Source organism: Diabrotica virgifera, chromosome 1, assembly GCF_917563875.1.
Source record: "Diabrotica virgifera virgifera chromosome 1, PGI_DIABVI_V3a".
In the NCBI taxonomy this organism is placed as follows: domain Eukaryota; kingdom Metazoa; phylum Arthropoda; class Insecta; order Coleoptera; family Chrysomelidae; genus Diabrotica; species Diabrotica virgifera.
This window is the reverse complement of record NC_065443.1, coordinates 45622256-45639910: the sequence shown is the minus strand read 5'-3', so window position 1 is coordinate 45639910 and position 17655 is coordinate 45622256. Positions and strand designations below refer to the sequence as shown.

Genomic DNA, 17655 nt, shown 5'->3' with positions numbered 1-17655 from the left:
TTATTTGACAAAAAAAAAGAAGAATGCATGTAATTTATTTAATTCAACATACATTTTACTGCTGTCTCAAATCAGAAAAAAATGTTTATTTCACAAATAAACATTGCATTTCGCTTAAATTAAATGTTCAAATTTCCTGAGGCAGGTGGCTGGCGGGAGGTGACTTGAACATTGAATTTAATCGAAAAGTAATGTTTATTTGTAAAATAAATATTTTTTTTTGTTTTCGGGTAATAGTAAAATGTATTTTGAATTAAATAAATTAAATGCATTCTTCTTTTTTGTCATATAATTTAATTTAAATTTTTTTGGCACCCTGTATAAATAATTATGTAAATGTGTATATTACCGAACAGAGAATTGAATAATCTTTCAAATGAGTTAGCACACGACCCCTTTTCCTATTAAAAACCTTCGATTACGTCGTCACGCCCAGATGGATGACGTCACTAGTATGACATATATTATGCCAAAATATCATAATTTAAAAATAAAAATCGACCTGTTTCGGGATTTTTCTTAAAGTCGACGATTTACGAGATAACGAATTTATTCCTTTCATTTGCACGATACTGTATAATATAGTACAGTGGTTCTCAATCTGTGGTACATGTACCACTGGTGGTACATATCATTATTTGAGGTGGTACACAAAACGTAAAAACATCCAAAATCAGCACCACTATTATAGTTAATTAGACCACCTAGCTAGATAGGTATTTCAGTTAGGTGGTACCAAAAATAATAAAAGTATTTGGTGGTACATGACTGAAAAATATTGAGAACCGCTGGTATAGTAGATACAGTTATGACTAAATATAAAAACTGTTTTCACCAACTTACCTTGTATACAGGAAAAATTGTATCTGTTTATGAGGACATCTATATGGTTTTGGAATACAGGAAGTTGTGTTGAATAATTCTGCTACAGATTGTGGCTCTTTTTTTCGACTCGTTGATTGTTGAGCGTAAATTCCTGAAATATTACACAATTTAAATATTAGTATCATAATGTTGCAGTTAATATTGCTGTTATGGGTACGATAAGTACTCGTTTACTACATTGTTTTTTTTATATTTTTGACTTTATTATCGTATGATTAACTATTTAGCGGGAAATAAGCCACAATTAAATTGAAAAAATAATTTTATTAACGTTTCGAAGCCCAAATCGGGTTTCGTTGTCAAAATACAAAATACAAAATACTACTAAAATAAACAAGAATGTTGTTGCTAAGTAAAAAAATCTTCTAATAATTTATTTAATCTGACTCATTTATATTGGCAATTCAGACGTATATTATACATTTTAAAGTAGAAGACTTTAAAATGATATCGCCAATATTTATGAGTTGCGTTCCTGGGACGACTTTACTAAAAGATAGTTCATTCGATTATATGAAATCAATCCCAACTCAAGAATATCCGTCAAACTAAAACTGAACCCAACAATGAACAAAAAAGAACAAATAATTGCATTTATAAAATACCTTGTGAATGCGAACAATTTTATTTAGGTGAAACATCAAGACCATTAAACGTTACAATAAGTGAACATCAGTCTTATATTAAAAATAGAGAATTTGATAGATCTCAAATATGTCAACATGCATGAGATAATGAACATAGAGTTCAGTGGAAAGATTCAAGTATAGTCCTGAAAGAATCAGATAGTAAAAAGAGAAAAATCAAAGAAACGGCTCTAATTATGCTAAATGAAACCAATTGTGTCGCAAATTCCTCGGTAGAATGCAGTAGGATGTGGTTACCCATACTGAAAGAGGAAGTCAATAGAAAGAAAATACCACGATTAGTAAGTAAATAACATATCGAGTTAGTACAAATTTTATATTTTAGTATTACTTATTGCATAGATATCTATGTATTATTAATATTATTTATAATTTAAACATATTTAAGTCAGAATTTGGTATTAGTTTTTTGAAAATAAATTAAATGTAAGACCACATACTTACAATGTCGGGATAGTATCACGAGGTTTTTTCCTGGTTTTCCCTCGTGATTTACTATGGAATCTCTAACGCGAGAATTTTACTGCCATCGTTGCATTTGGTTGTCTTTTTAAAGACAGATCACATGCTATGATTTTTTTGTGACGGATATTCTTGAGTTGGGATTGATTTCATGTAATCGAATGAACTATCTTTTAGTAAAGTCTCCCAGGAACGCAACTCATAAATATTGGCGATATCATTTTAAAGTCTTCTACTTTAAAATGTATAATATACGTCTGAATTGCCAATATAAATGAGTCAGATTAAATAAATTATTAAAAGAATTTTTTACACATTTTTGTTTATTTTAGTAGTATTTTGTATTTTGACAACGAAACCCGATTTGGGCTTCGAAACGTTAATAAAATTATTTTTTCAATTTAATTGTGGCTTATTTGCCATCTAAATAGTTAATCTTGATGGTTTATGTGTTTTTACCAATAATTGTTGGTATTGTTGTAAGTGGTCAAATGGTTGGATTTGGGCCAAAGACATAGCAAAAATTTCCAAGGTCTTTGCAATGCTAAAACTCTGACAAATGTTCACAGTTCTTTTAAACAAAACATCTCAACAAATCCTACTTCCACGTTCACATCCATGACCTCTGTGCATGTGCAATGCATGACGTACAATAGGTGTATGCTTGTAGCTTGCAGTATCTGATTAGTTTCTTTCTGGAGAAGTATTCAAAGATAAAAAGATATCTGATTTTGATCATATATTTACAGCATGGATAGACCATTGATGTACGGTATGCGGCAAAATAAACAGTACTAATTCGTATGCCTCAAAGATGAAGTAGTTTTCAATCCTAATAGCAATATTAATAATATTTAAAAATATTAAAATATTACTAAAAGATTTTTAAATTGAAAACTTATTGGTCCATTTTCTTGGTAACACCTCCAAGGCTTCTAAAATTTGCAAGCCAGATGGATGCTGAAGCGAAGAAGACAAGAGGCAATTTAAAAACTTACAATTCACGACCCCGTCTGTTCAGCTGGTAAATTCCAACAGAAAATGGACCTAGTTACTCAAAGAAGTAACGACCAATATAAAAATAAAATAAAAATTCCATTTTTATTCAGTTGCAATGCGAAGGCAAAACAATCTTATTTTTCAATTAGAATACGGAGCGCAGTCCAGCCCTCTGAATTGACGATTTTCGACTCTTGTTGGAGTCTCATCGGAGAGAACGTAGTCCTGCTACTCCATACTCCAAGTGACCAACACCAAGAGTTTATCAACCACACCGCAACTGAAGTGAATGGACTAGGTGACTAGCGTCATCTGGCAATTGAAAGATGAAGTAGTTTTCAATCCTAATAGCAATATTAATAATATTTAAAAATATTAAAATATTACTAAAAGATTTTTAAATTGAAAACTTATTGGTCCATTTTCTTGGTAACACCTCCAAGGCTTCTAAAATTTGCAAGCCAGATGGATGCTGAAGCGAAGAAGACAAGAGGGAATTCAAAAACTTACAATTCACGACCCCGTTTGTTCAGCTGGTAAATTCCAACAGAAAATGAACCTAGTTACTCAAAGAAGTAACTGTTGGAATTTACCAGCTGAACAGACGGGGTCGTGAATTGTAAGTTTTTGAATTCCCTCTTGTCTTCTTCGCTTCAGCATCCATCTGGTTTGCAAATTTTAGAAGCCTTGGAGGTGTTACTAAGAAAATGGACCAATAAGTTTTCAATTTAAAAATCTTTTAGTAATATTTTAATAGTTTTAAATATTATTAATATTGCTATTAGGATTAAAAACTACTTCATCTTTCAATTGCCAGATGACGCTAGTCACCTAGTCCATTCACTTCAGTTGCGGTGTGGGGGTAAACTCTCGGTGTTGGTCAATTGGAGTATGGAGTAGCAGGCCTACGTTCTCTCCGATGAGACTCCAACAAGAGTCGAAAATCGGCGATTCAGAGGGCTGGACTGCGCTCCGTATTCTAATTGAAAAATAAGATTGTTTTGCCTTCGCATTGCAACTGAATAAAAATGGAATTTTTATTTTATTTTTCGTATGCCTCAAATTTCTATGTGTCATGTGCCAAAACGTACAAGTGTATATCTGTATTGAGTGGTTTCTGAACGTTGATACAACGTTTGTGAATATCATGTTAATGTTAGGTACTTCAGGATCGTTCTCAGTTTGGCAGAAAAATTTTTTATAGTGGAATACTATTTTTGGTCATACGGAAAACTCACGAAAACGCTCCAAGCTTAAAATCAACAATGGTTTTAGCAGGACAGTACAACCTGTCACACTGCCAGGGAGTCTCTTCGAATATTGCGCGATCATTTTGGGAATTGCCACTCACCAGAACTAACGCCACCAGATGCGTACATATGGGGAATTCTGAAGGTGTCAGACAAATCCACTGTCTGCCATCTCGTAATTGCGAACTAGAATTTAAGATTTTTTCGTGCCAGAGGCAGGGCGAATCTAAAAATTTGACTTGGAAGGGGAAATTTGCCTTAGAGAGGAACTTCCAATGAAAAACCAACCAAAAGACATAAAAAACATAAATTCGGATTACATAAAAGCCATAAATAATAATTTATAGGCATTAAGTTCCCTTAATTTTCCTAACAAGTGTGTTTATTGGGTTGAATTTGTCTTTCTGTGGTTTTGGTTTCATGTAAGCTAATATATTTTTACGTTTGAACAATTTTTTTCTTTAATTTTGGACCTTGTTAGGGGGAGAAATTTCCTCATTTTTCCTCATCTGTTTTACAGGGAACGTTCGTCGTCGTGAATGATGTTTTCAAGGCTATATCATGTATTATAGATATACATATAAAGAATTATAAACACTTCAATATTCATTTCAGTACTGTTAATTTTGCCGCATACTGTATTTACATTTTTAGATATTGTTTTGAATATTTTTCGAGAAACTATCTATTCTTATTTTTAAGTCAAAAATGATCTCTTTCTATTCTAAACAGTGGACGTAAATACATTGATTATCCATTAATTCATGCTATTGTCTAAAAGTAGAAACTTATGTAAAGAATACCTACTAAAGTTGTCTTCAATTTAGATTATTAGCTAGATAATCACACCGATCTATTAGAAGTTTCTCATTATATACGAGGTCTGGCAGGGTATATCATATTTACTTAGCAATTTTTTATAATTTTACCCTTCAATATAGTATCCTTTGCAACCCTACATCGCTCTATGTGATTGATATCGCACCGCTGCAGGTCATCTTATGACTGGCTATTATACCTACCCCGATTTTTTACGTCCTTTAATGACTTGTGGGTTTCTTTTAAGTAAGATTTGATGTTTGGAAACAGGTAAAAGTCACAGAACAAATATGGCGAATAGGGCGGGTAACCATGACTCTGATCCAGTATCAGGCCGATGAATTTAATTGATGGCAGAAAATGACAGCTACTGACCTTGAAGGATTGAGAAACAAACCAAGATAGAAACAGTCTAAAGAGATAATCAAGGGACATTCTGTCAACTTTACAGAAGACCTATCAAATTATATCTGAAAAGTGTCTAGGATAATAGCGAGATTGCTCACTAAATAGGCACAAAACAATTTTAGTCTTATGTGCTTGACAGGCAAGACATTTGCCAGTTCTGTTTAGAGCACGAAAATATGGTGTTATACGCTTTATACTAAGTGAAAGGCCTTGCAAAACAGCAGTACCTGGGACCAACTTTCTTATTAAATTTTCTCCATAAGTTTGTATCTTAGGTCCTATTAGTCTCCCACATACAAGTATTTTCTAATCGTCTCTCCTATTGTCTTCTTCTGCCTTTTTCTGCTACTTTTTCCAGGAACGTGGCGCTTAGTGATTCTTCATGATGGATGATTATCATTTTGACGTTGAAATACTCTAACCATCACTTATGCTCTTTTATTTTGACATGTAGGGTAGGGTTTAAATCTGGACCTTGGAGGTAAACTACACTATGTCAACATGGTGTTGTTTTGAATAAGTTTTTTTAATCCACTTTTTTTATTAGTTGGATTATACAAATTGATTATATTATCATTAAAATATGTGGTCACATTGCTTTCGAACAATTATGGGATATATCAGATTTTTATGGCATTCAAAGTTCTCTACTCCACAGTTGCTCGAAATGTCATAGTGTAGTTTACCTCCGAGATCCAGAAATATATCCGAATGTAAGAGAAGGATACAAACTCCGAACAAATCTATACAGACATCAAGAAGGACAGATAACCAGCGCTCCAAGAAAAATAAAATCAGTCTGGAAGCCCATTTCCAAACTAGTTTAGGAACGCAAGAGAATGAAGATTATATCAACATGCAGCATATTAAGGGAGACACTCTAAAGATAGAACTTCCGATGATGGAAGAGGTGAAACAAGCAATACGAGCACAAAGGAAGAACAAGTCTCCAGGTATTGTCAACGTCCCTTCTGAACTGTCTAAATTAGTTAACAAATACCTAACAGGACAATTGCATGCGCTCATAAACAAGATTTGGAAATATTGAAAAGATTCCCAGCAACTGAAAAATCGGGAATATATTCCCATTATATAAGGGAATTGGTAATATATTCCCGGTAAAATGATAAAAGCAGTAAAAAGGATGCATAATCCAACCAGCATCAACGCCTAATGATGCATAGCTTACGGCAGATACTTCCTAAGTCTCTGTTAACATATTACCGAGATAATCCCTAGATAGTAAAATGCAGAGCACAAGACCAACAGAGCGAATTGCAACATTGGCTAGAAGTGAGAACTTGGTGAAAAACGGCGGGGGACCGGCAATATTGGAGGCATAGCTTGGAGGGGGGGTAAGACTCGATGTGAGAGATTTCGACGGCTATTTGACTGTGTTACTCACAGCTTCTTAGTATTTTTTTGGAAAAAATTGTGTAGTAATATATGCACTCGGAGCTAGAAAAAACCCTGAAATAAGGGCATGCAACTATAAAATTATAAAAATACTGCCTGGTCCTTCGTTTATACTTCATCAAATGTACCTACATAAAATCAATCGTTTATCACTTTTATTAAAAGCGACAAAAAAAACATTTAGTATGGTATAACTAGACCCAAACCCAGATATTCAAAGTGAAAGTTATCCTCCAACACCAAATTGTTCTGTATGGTCCACATAATGTTCAGAAAAAAGTCACACCATTTTGAGCGTCGGGTTTGGGGGGGGGGGGGGAGAAATCGGTAAATTCGTAGTTTTACGACAACCTTCTATACAAAAATATTGTGCACTAAATTTGAAATAAAAAAGGCCCTATGCACAATCCTTTTAAAATGAACGGTTTCAAAGTTAAGGAGGTAGTATAGTATAATTGGTCCAAAAAAGGCCTAACCCAAACATCCAAAAGTAATCCAAAAAGTTACACACCATTTTGAGCGTCCGGTTTTTGGGGGAGGGGGGGAAGAAGTCGGTAAATTAGTAATTTTTTTACGTTTTTCGTCAATATTTCTAAAACTATGCTTTAGCGTAAACAATGTTCTATACAAAAATGTTCTACATAAAATTTAAACCAAAAAAAGTCCTACACATAGTTGTTATAAAATCAACTGTTCCAGAGTTACGGAGGGTGAAAAGTGGAGGTTTTCGATATTTTTTATATTTTCTGGGCAATTTATAATATTATTACTGATGAAACAAATTTTCTTTAACAGGATTGTGTTTTGTAAATAAAATTTGCAATTTCGGTGGCCGATGGTATGTTAATGATAAACCTTTGAAGAAACGTCAACCTCACCACCCAAAATCATCATCAATTGCCCAAAAAATATAAAAAGTATCGAAAACCTTCACTTTTCACTCTCCATAACTCTGCAACCGTTGATTTTATAACAATTATGTATCGAACCTTTTTTGTTTAAAATATTAGCTCAAAATGGTGTAATTTTTTAATGAACAATATGTGGACTATATAAAACAATTTGGTGTTGGAGGAAAACTTTTACTTTGGATGTCTGGGTTAGGCCTTTTTTTTTGACCAATTATACTATACTACCTCCGTAACTTTGAAACCGTTCATTTTAGAGGGATTATGCAGAGGGCTGTATTATTTCAAATTTAATGTAGAACATTTTTGTATAGAAAGTCGTTCATGCTAAACCTGACAGTTTTAGAAGTATTGACGAAAAACGTAAAAAACTACGAATTTCCCGACGCTCAAAATGGTGTGACGTTTTTCTGAACATTATGTGGACCATCTAGAACAATTTGGTGTTGGAGGATAACTTTCACTTTGGATATCTGGGCTATGCCATCTTTTGGATCAATTGTATCATACTATTTATAAAAGTTATTCATTTAATTAAAAAATATCATTAAATAAAAACAGCGTATATGTATGTTTCATTTCACTTCAGAGATGATCCACCCTCTCCATACGTCCGTTTTGGTCTCCCGTACCTCTTCAGTGGGGCTACATGAACACCTCTGAATCGAAACGAAACCAAGCTGCCTATTTAAGCAGAATTGTAACAATAATTCCGCATATCGGACGCTGTGGCGGTAGCGACATCTACTAAAAAGAAACGGGAAGTCCCATATCTAAACCATAAATCTTACTTTTATTTTTCACCTAATATTTTGAGTACACGGAATCAACTTCCGTTGGAATTTTTCCTAGACGAATAGATGGAATGTGACTGCATATTATACAGTCCCTTTCGTCTCCATTATTCGTCGTTTCCTTGCTTTATAGTCGAGGAAATGAAGCATTTTGGCTCACAATTTTTTCGTCCAGCATGGATTTACTTGAAATTTTCACAGAAGGTAGGGAAGAGTCCAAGGATCATTTTCTGTACCGCTGTACGCTAAAACCTTGAGGATGGTTTCCACCTCATCTCGAGGGTGGGAATTTTTTATTAAATTTTAACCATGTAAATCAATGTAAAAAGTAATTCTAAGAAAAAAATATTTTTTACATTTTCTTCGTAAAACTAATATTTTTCGAGTTATTCGCGCTTGAAAGTAACAGTTTTTCGACGAAAAAATCTACTCCTTTAGAGGGTTTTTTGAGAATACCTCGAAAAATATGCATTTAGTCAAAAAAACTGTAGATATCAAAATTGTATTTTTTAGTAACACAAATCAAATTCTTTTTCTGTAATATCTTTAAGACCAATATAAACCGAGATACGGTACGTTAAAAGTTAGTTTATTTCGTCAAATGTATAATTTGAAATATTCAAAGCCAAATACCGGGAAAACTTTGCATTTTTTTGAGGAAAATTTAACTAATATTTTTTTAAGTATACGATTAGATCTTTCAAAAAAAATAATAAAAAGTTTCTAGCATAAAAATTTAGCGACTTATTATCAAAAAGTCTGTACCTGATTTTCTCTACGAAAAAATCAGTGAAAATAACCCCATAACTACCCTCCTATTTAAAAAGTAATCTTATCCTTTCTGTAATTCCTTGTATATTTGTATTACAAACACATCCAAGAAGTTTGACCTATTTAAAAGGCCTAATTTTACAATAATTGGAGTTTAAATAAAAATTTATTTTTTGCAATTTCGTATTTTTCACCTTTTACTTCAAAATATCTCCGAAAATACTGGAGTTACGAAAAAAATGATACATCACTGAATTGTAGCTTTTTTAATGTCTAAAATTAACTTGTACATAGATTTTAATTACAGTGAACAGTTAGCGAGATATAGCTGTTTAAAACCTCTATTTGCGAGCAAACACCCCCTTATTCGAGCCCTTTAAACCCACATCAATTAAAAACTAAGGATATTACGGAATTTAATTTACACATTCTTATAATTGTATAAACATTCTCAATTTCTTTGCAAAACGAAAATGCAGCAGCTGCATAATACTCTGGTTAAAGCGGAGAGTGCAGGAAGAGTCTATACCGGTTTCGGAGATCTTTTTCCCCTCATCAGTAAACCCATATCCTCTTCTCTCCGCTTTAACCATTTACCATAGCTTAGGGCCTTCCCGAATTGCAAAGAAAGAAATGTCACGGATGAACTAGGGCCATCTACCGGAAAACAAACTAAGTTATCAATCGAAGCAGCGCAGAAAACGACAATAAATATCGCTTCCGTACCACCAGATTGACAACATGTGGAATACTTTCTTTGGTTACACCTCCTGAGACTTTTACAATTTATAAGTCATACAGGTGCCGAGAAAATTAAGATGAGAGAATTTTAAATAATTCACAACTCATCTACTCAGCATGGTAAAGCTCCAACAAGAAAGATTCCTTAATACTCAAAAGAGTAAATGAATTAAAAATGTATAAACATTCTCAATTTCTTTGCAAAACGAAAATGCAGCAGCTGCATAATACTCTGGTTAAAGCGGAGAGTGCAGGAAGAGTCTATACCGGTTTCGGAGATCTTTTTCCCGTCATCAGTAAACCCATATCCTCTTCTCTCCGCTTTAACCATTTACCATAGCATAGGGCCTTCCCGAATTGCAAAGAAAGAAATGTCACGGATGAACTAGGGCCATCTACCGGAAAACAAACTAAGTTATCAATCGAAGCAGCGCAGAAAACGACAATAAATATCGCTTCCGTACCACCAGATTGACAACATGTGGAATACTTTCTTTGGTTACACCTCCTGAGACTTTTACAATTTATAAGTCATACAGGTGCCGAGAAAATTAAGATGAGAGAATTTTAAATAATTCACAACTCATCTACTCAGCATGGTATTTTTATTCTTATAATTCTTTATAATTCTTATAATTCTACTTTTTATTCTTATAATTCTTTAAAAATCCTACAAGATCATTTTTGAAAAAACTTTTTATCGCCAAAAATGAGAGAGCTATGTTTATAAAACTTTTTTTTTCGAAAAATTCGAATAGTCCGCTTGTGGAGCATTTTCAATGTATGTACATATAATACCACAGAACCGGTTCGCATACTGGAAGATGACTAAAAAACTATTTGTATTTGTATTTGTATTTGTGCACATTTGTAAATTCGTATTTTTCTGTAAAAAATTGTTTTTGTAATTCTTTGATTCTACTTTTGTTTCTATATAGATCAATTAAATTATCTACTTATAAAAATTGTAATGTTATTAAGGGTGGTTTTTAAGGGTTTAAATATTATGATATTATATCCTAAAGCATAAAAAAATCATTATTTAACCAATCAACACCAAATTTTACCCATAATAAAGTTTACAATGTTTTTATATAATTTTTGAAAATAAGGGGTAGTTTACACCCCTAAAAATAATCAACGTCCTTGAGCATGATATAGAATATAAAGTACAGGGTGAGACAATCCTAATCCTAAATTTTTATGTTAATCGATGCAAGTCGAAATTATTCTTTTAGGATAAGTAAATTTTTTTATATAGCTCCAAGAAAGGTGGTTTTAAGGGTTGAAATATTATGGTAGTATATCTTAAAGCATAAAACAATCATTATGTAACTAATAAGAACCAAATATTGTCAATATTAAAGTTTAAAATGGTATTTTATAATTTTTTACAATTAGGGGTAGTTTTCACCCTTAAAAAATCAAAAGCGTACAACGGCTCAATATAGAAAATGAACTAGAGGGTGAAATGAGCCTAATCCCAAATTTTTGTACAAATCGAAGCTGGACGAAAAAATTGCGAGGTTTTGCCATTTTTTCAGTTTCATTTCCTCGACTATAAGGATGTTACCAGAAAGTGGTTCCACGAGAATTTTCAGATTTATTGTTTAGATCTGGGACTTCTCATTTTTCTCTAAAAAGTGTCATATCACCAAATATTCATTTTTCTTCATGTCAATTTACTTGTGCATGTATCTACAATTTCAATTAATTTAAAACATTAATTTCATTCTCATAATCAACCTATTACTATTTCTGCAACTAAAATTGCAAGAAATTGGTAGATTGCTTAATCCAACCTATCAAAGTCGCTTCTCTGACCTTACAGATTAATTTTTTGGGTCAAAACTGACTACTTTGCGAGTATTTCGACAAATAGTAATTAATTAGGATCATAATGGAAGACTCTTCATGGTCACCTTCAAGAAAATGGCTAAATTATACGCGGTGATTATAAACCGTTTAAGGTAAAACTATAAATTTGATTAAATTTACCAAAATTGTAGAGGAATTAATTATAAAAGAGTTACAAGGATGATTAAAATAAGATTAAATTTTATACAATAAATGCTAAATTACTTCTTTTTCTATAATTATTTAATATAGAAGGTCTAGGTGTCGAAGGTGACATCGAAAAATTAAAAGCGTAGAAGCAAAATTTCGAGCCAATGTTTTTTAAATGCAATCATTTATTTCGAATCCTGAGAAAACTAATAAGTGTTTTTGAAAAATTTAAACGCAGAATGAAAGATATTATTATCGAGGGCCGAAAGTCCCTGAAAACCTCAATGTTTATTTTAATAAGTTTCACAAGGGTGAAAAAACAAGAGAAAATTGAATGTGATTTTTAATTTCAAACATCGCATTAAAAAAACTTTCTGTTTATTCTAAGGAACTTTCGGCCCTCGGTAATAATTTAATCTTTCATTATGCGTTTAAATTTTTCAAAAATATTTAATATTTTTTCAGAATTCGAAAAAAAAAGAATGCACTGTCCCGAAATATTCCTGTTGTAAACATCGTTATAGGCCTGGATCCCGCGTACCAAAAAAAGTTTATTAATAGCAAGCTGATAATTTGTTAATAGCTTAACGATGTCTAGCCGGACAAATTTTGATGCAAGGGAACACTGGAACAGGGGAAGTTTTAATTGTGGAACGTGTCATCCTGACAAGTTTATGATTGTGAAAACTAGCAGGTTGTTTTTAAGTTTATTCAATAACAAAATTTATATAATATATGAAAAAATCTTTGTCCGACAAATATGTTGGGCATTTTAATAAGTCCGACACGTAGAACATGTCAACTGACAGAAATTCTGTTGGTGGTAAATAGCAGTCTTATTTTTGCATGAGAGTTTAATGAAAGGGTAACAAATCAATTGGAAGTTCTGTCCGACAAAATACACGGGACGTTTTCGTAGTCTGAGATACTTGAGCGTTATGGGGACCTATTGGGTTGTGATTATTAAGTCCTAAAACCAAAAAAACTTAAGTAAAGTTATCCAATTTAATGGGGACTTTCCATTTTTTACTTTAATTTTTTATTTCCAACAATCGTTTTTTCCGATTATAGCGCCATCTATCGATAATTCGAAAAAATGTCTCAAATAAAAGTTGCTTATTTTTTCGTAAAGAATCCAAATCTGCAATAAAAAATTGGGGCTCCCATTTAAGATTTTAAAGTAATCCCCCACCCCACCTCCGTGGGGGTTCGTGTTGGATACCATTCGATAGATTTTTCAAAAATATTGAATAAGTGTATTTTGCAGTTTTTTGATCTGATGTTCATTTCGCGAAATATCGCGGGTTTCGTATTTAAAATTTTAAATTTATCCCCACCACTCTCCGTGGGGGATCGTGTTTGGTATTATTCGATATATTTTTAAAAAATATTAATCACGTATTTTTTAGATTTCCGATCTGACGTTAATTTCGTGAGATATTCGCTTTTTTTGTGAAACTTTTTGACGCGCTCATTTCCTTACGCCCCGCACAAATTGTCAGATTTTTGAAATATACACTCTTTTGCATGTACTTACCTTATCTTAATCTGACAATTTCAAGTTTTTCTAAGGATAGATTTTTTTTCGGGCCCCCCTTAACGAACTCCACTGTGTTAAGGTCCAATATATGGTAGAAGTACATTTACAGGGTACAAGGTTTCTCCCCATATGATAATCAGACGCGCTCGAGTAACTGCAAAAATCCCCGCTTGTGCTCCCCTACCATAAGGCAGCGGCGTGTACCTATACATTCTTTGACATTTTCGTATGACTGATTCATATTTCTGCTATTATCTTCTGTTTCAATTAGTTTGTCTTCCAGTCTACGTTTATATAAGTTTTTAACACTTTCTTGGTGTAGACTGTTCAAATTGTACTTCTTGGACCTGTTCATTTAAATGGTTACCTTGCGGCGTTTCTTTTTCTATTTTCGGTGGAAATGAAATATTTGAACGTAGGAGATAGTGGTCGCTGCCGCAAATTGGTCCTCTACCTGCTCTCACATCTGTTGTTTTCAGTTGATTTTTTGTTTAAGCATGACATAATCTACAACTGATTTTAAGTTTCGTGTTTCCTGAGTCCACGTATATTTATGAATACCTACATATTTCTATGCTGGAAGTATCAATTCATTATTCTAAGTCCATTCTGGTCGCAGATATCTATTAACCTTTCTCACTTATTGTTTGTGGTATCTTCTACATATCTGCCAACTACTTTGTCGTTGTTCTTTTTGCCGACTCTGCTATTGAGGTCTCCCAGGATTATTATTTCTCTCATATTTCCCACCGTTCCTGTTCCGAGGCCGGATTTTGGATTTGTTTAACCTTTAAGATTTTTGACGAGTACCGAGGGGTTAGCCCGATGCCTCAACCCCCAACTTGGATGACCAGGATTTTATTTTGGAGTGTTCTTTCTCCTAGACGGTTTGCATTCACTGCAGCTTAAGAGTATCGCCTACCCTTTAATTTTGTACGAACCCTAAAATCGGGAGTCGCCACTTCCGCCATACACGCCATGGTGGGTCGCCACTTTCCATGGTAGGACTGTCCAAAGGAGTTCCTACCCGCTACCCGCAGAACACCTGACAAAGAATATAACTTTAACGTAATGTCAAGTTGACAACTAATGACAAGTATTCCAAATGCGATAAATGCAAGTTGCGTGCGCAATTTCACAGCCCTCTTAATTTAGGTACTGTTTATTTTGGCGGATACCGTATTTCCGTGGGCTAGTGATAGTGTTTGGACTATTAACTATCCTATTCTTCCAATTCATTTGCTTTGAACCATCAGTGTAATAAATCAGAATAGTACTTGTGATTTAGTTTTGTATTAACTTATAATCGTTAATAAGATTTAGTGATAATTCATAGATTGCGATGTTCCAATAACAATACAGGGTGAGTCATGAGGAACTGTACATACTCCGACCTCGTATGGAGGCCCCTATGGGGAATAACAAATGATCATTAAAAAGTGTCTGCTCCCATTGTTTAATATTATACAGGGCGAGTTGTTAATTTTTACAGAAATTTTTATTCGTCATAGTTTTGAACGGTAAGATCGACGTGTCTCTTATTTTGGCCAATCGTTACAACCGACCATTTAATCAACTGATTTATTCAAACTAGAAAAAAATCATGCCCGGTCTTAAAAAATTAGATGGTTTTGGTCTTGGAAAAAATTTCATCCTGTATACGGTTTTTGAAAACTCTAATAAGAATTTTACAAATTAGACAAATGGACAATTAAAATGGCATATTTATTTTTCCCCACAAGATTACTTAATTTTTTTTAAATCAAATTTGACTATGCATTGAAAGTTTTGCAAAGTCAACATAGATTAAAAAAAAATACTTTTACTACAAAAATTTATTTTTTTAACAAATATTTAATTTATACATACCTATAATATGCATTAATACTTACACAAGTTGAGGACTTCAAGTATCTAGGATCAACAATGAATGGGCAAGGAAATATAGAACCAGAAATAAACAGCAGGGTAATGAGTGCAACAAAATTATACTATGCACTAAATAAAAGTTTTATTAGGAAGAAAGAAGTAAGCCTGAAAACAAAAATGAAAGTATTTCAAACCGTATACGAGCCGGTGCTACTCTACGGTAGTGAAACGTGGACAGTGAACGACAACGTCTGTAGTAAAATTCAAGCATGCGAAATGCGATATTTACGTGCGGTATCCGGGGTGACCAGACGTGATCGTATAAGAAATGAAGACATACGTGAAAGGTGCGGTGTTGGAAGGACCTTAGACAGACTTGAAACGAAACAGTTATCGTGGTTCGGACATATGGCGAGAATGAGTGAAGGTAGAACTGTAAAGAGGGTATGGAAAGCGGCATCTGACAACAAACGACGAAGAGGCAGGCCAGCAAGAACGTGGAATGCAAATATTGGAAAGGCTTGCGAAAAAAGGAATATTGGGTGGAGAGAAGCAGAAAGACTAGCTACCGACCGAAAGGCATGGAGACGTCTCATTTCTCCACTTACCTCGACACCGTAAGGTACAAGAGGACGGCTTAAGTAAGTAAGTAAGTAAGTACTTCCACAGCTTGTGCTATACGTTGTAAATAATAAAACCCTTTTAGCTAATTTCCAGAATTTCAAAAGGAACAGGCTGTTTTGAATAATACTTAAGCATCGCCCTGTATAATATTTGTTTAGTGATTCATCGGTAGTGTCGTTTTATTGAATTCTCAGAATTTTATTCCAAAAGGCAAAATACAGTTAATTTATTTTTTAAATTAACGAAAAAAATACATGTAGAACATTAAACATAAACGGATGTTAAAGCGGATATAAAGTAAAATGTAAACAGATGTAAATTTAAGAATATGTATGTATGATACATAAAAGAACTTAAGAAACACATAAAACAAAAAAAATGTTGAGATTTATAGCAGATTTCGAAATAAAATCCACCTGTTTCTATACAACGTCTTTGTCGGACCATCAACTGTCTAATAGACCTCATGAGAGTTAAGGGATCATTTCTAATAATGTTACAAAAATCAATAATTTTGTCAATTAGTTCTTGTCGTGTATTGATATTTTCTCGACAAACCATTTCTTTCAATCCACCCCATATGGAATAGTAGACAGGGTTAAAATCAGGTGATCTAGGTGACCATGCATGAGGCCCCCGCGTCCTATCCACCTATTTCCAAAGTTACATGAAGATGTTGACGAACAGCAACTGAGAAATGTGGTGATGCCCCATCGTGCATAAAGTACATACCTGGGGCTGCTACATTAGCAAGTAGATTCGGCAAAATATTTTGTAAAATATGATAATGCAAAAAAGTAAAAATAGTGTAAAAACACGGTGTAAGAAATCTAAGTACACAGCATCTGTCAACCGTGCATTAAAGAAATGGGGGCCTATTAGTTATCTGTCAATTACTCCTATCCATACATTCACTGAACTGTGAACGAGATTCGCGAATCGCATGGGGATTTTCGTCTGCCCAATTATGGGAGTTGCGTGAGTTATTTATTCCATCGCTCGTGAACTGGGATTCGTCAGTAAATGGGGTTCTACATAATAAGCGATTTCGCAATCCACCTAGCAAATTGTAATCGTAGGATTTCATCTCCAGGATGCACTCGTTGGACTTGTTAAATGTGATAAGGATGTAAATTATTATTTCTTAACACTCTGTCAACTTTTGATTGAGAAACGCCTAATTGTCTGCTTACTTGCCTGGTACTTGTTTTAGGATCTTCTTCGACGGCATCAATGATATTACCCCAGGAATATAATTCAGGAATTTTTGAAACCTATCAGGTGTTGTAAAGGACGATGCCAGGAATAACCTATACTAAAATGTAACCAAAAATGTGCGATTTTTTATTTATGACAATTTTCATTTGTTAAATTTGCAATTTTTAAAGATTTTTAATTTTGCAGCTTAGGATATTCATTTTAGAGAAAAACTTTTAAATAGAAAATTGTAGTAAATTAAAAATACTACAATTTGAGCTATGACATGTTTAATTTTGTTTATACGTTATTGCAAAA

At 33.4% G+C, this 17655-nt stretch overlaps 1 protein-coding gene across 1 annotated transcript in view; it reads right to left on the bottom strand.

The window, feature by feature from the left end:
- The window catches only part of LOC114331331 (pancreatic lipase-related protein 2), a 139870-nt gene that overhangs the window by 107503 nt on the left and 14712 nt on the right, over positions 1-17655 (bottom strand). Inside the window, exon 2 of the mRNA XM_050655874.1 lies at positions 844-976. Coding sequence (XP_050511831.1) covers positions 844-976 — 133 coding nt within the window. The remainder of the gene's footprint in view (positions 1-843; positions 977-17655) is intronic.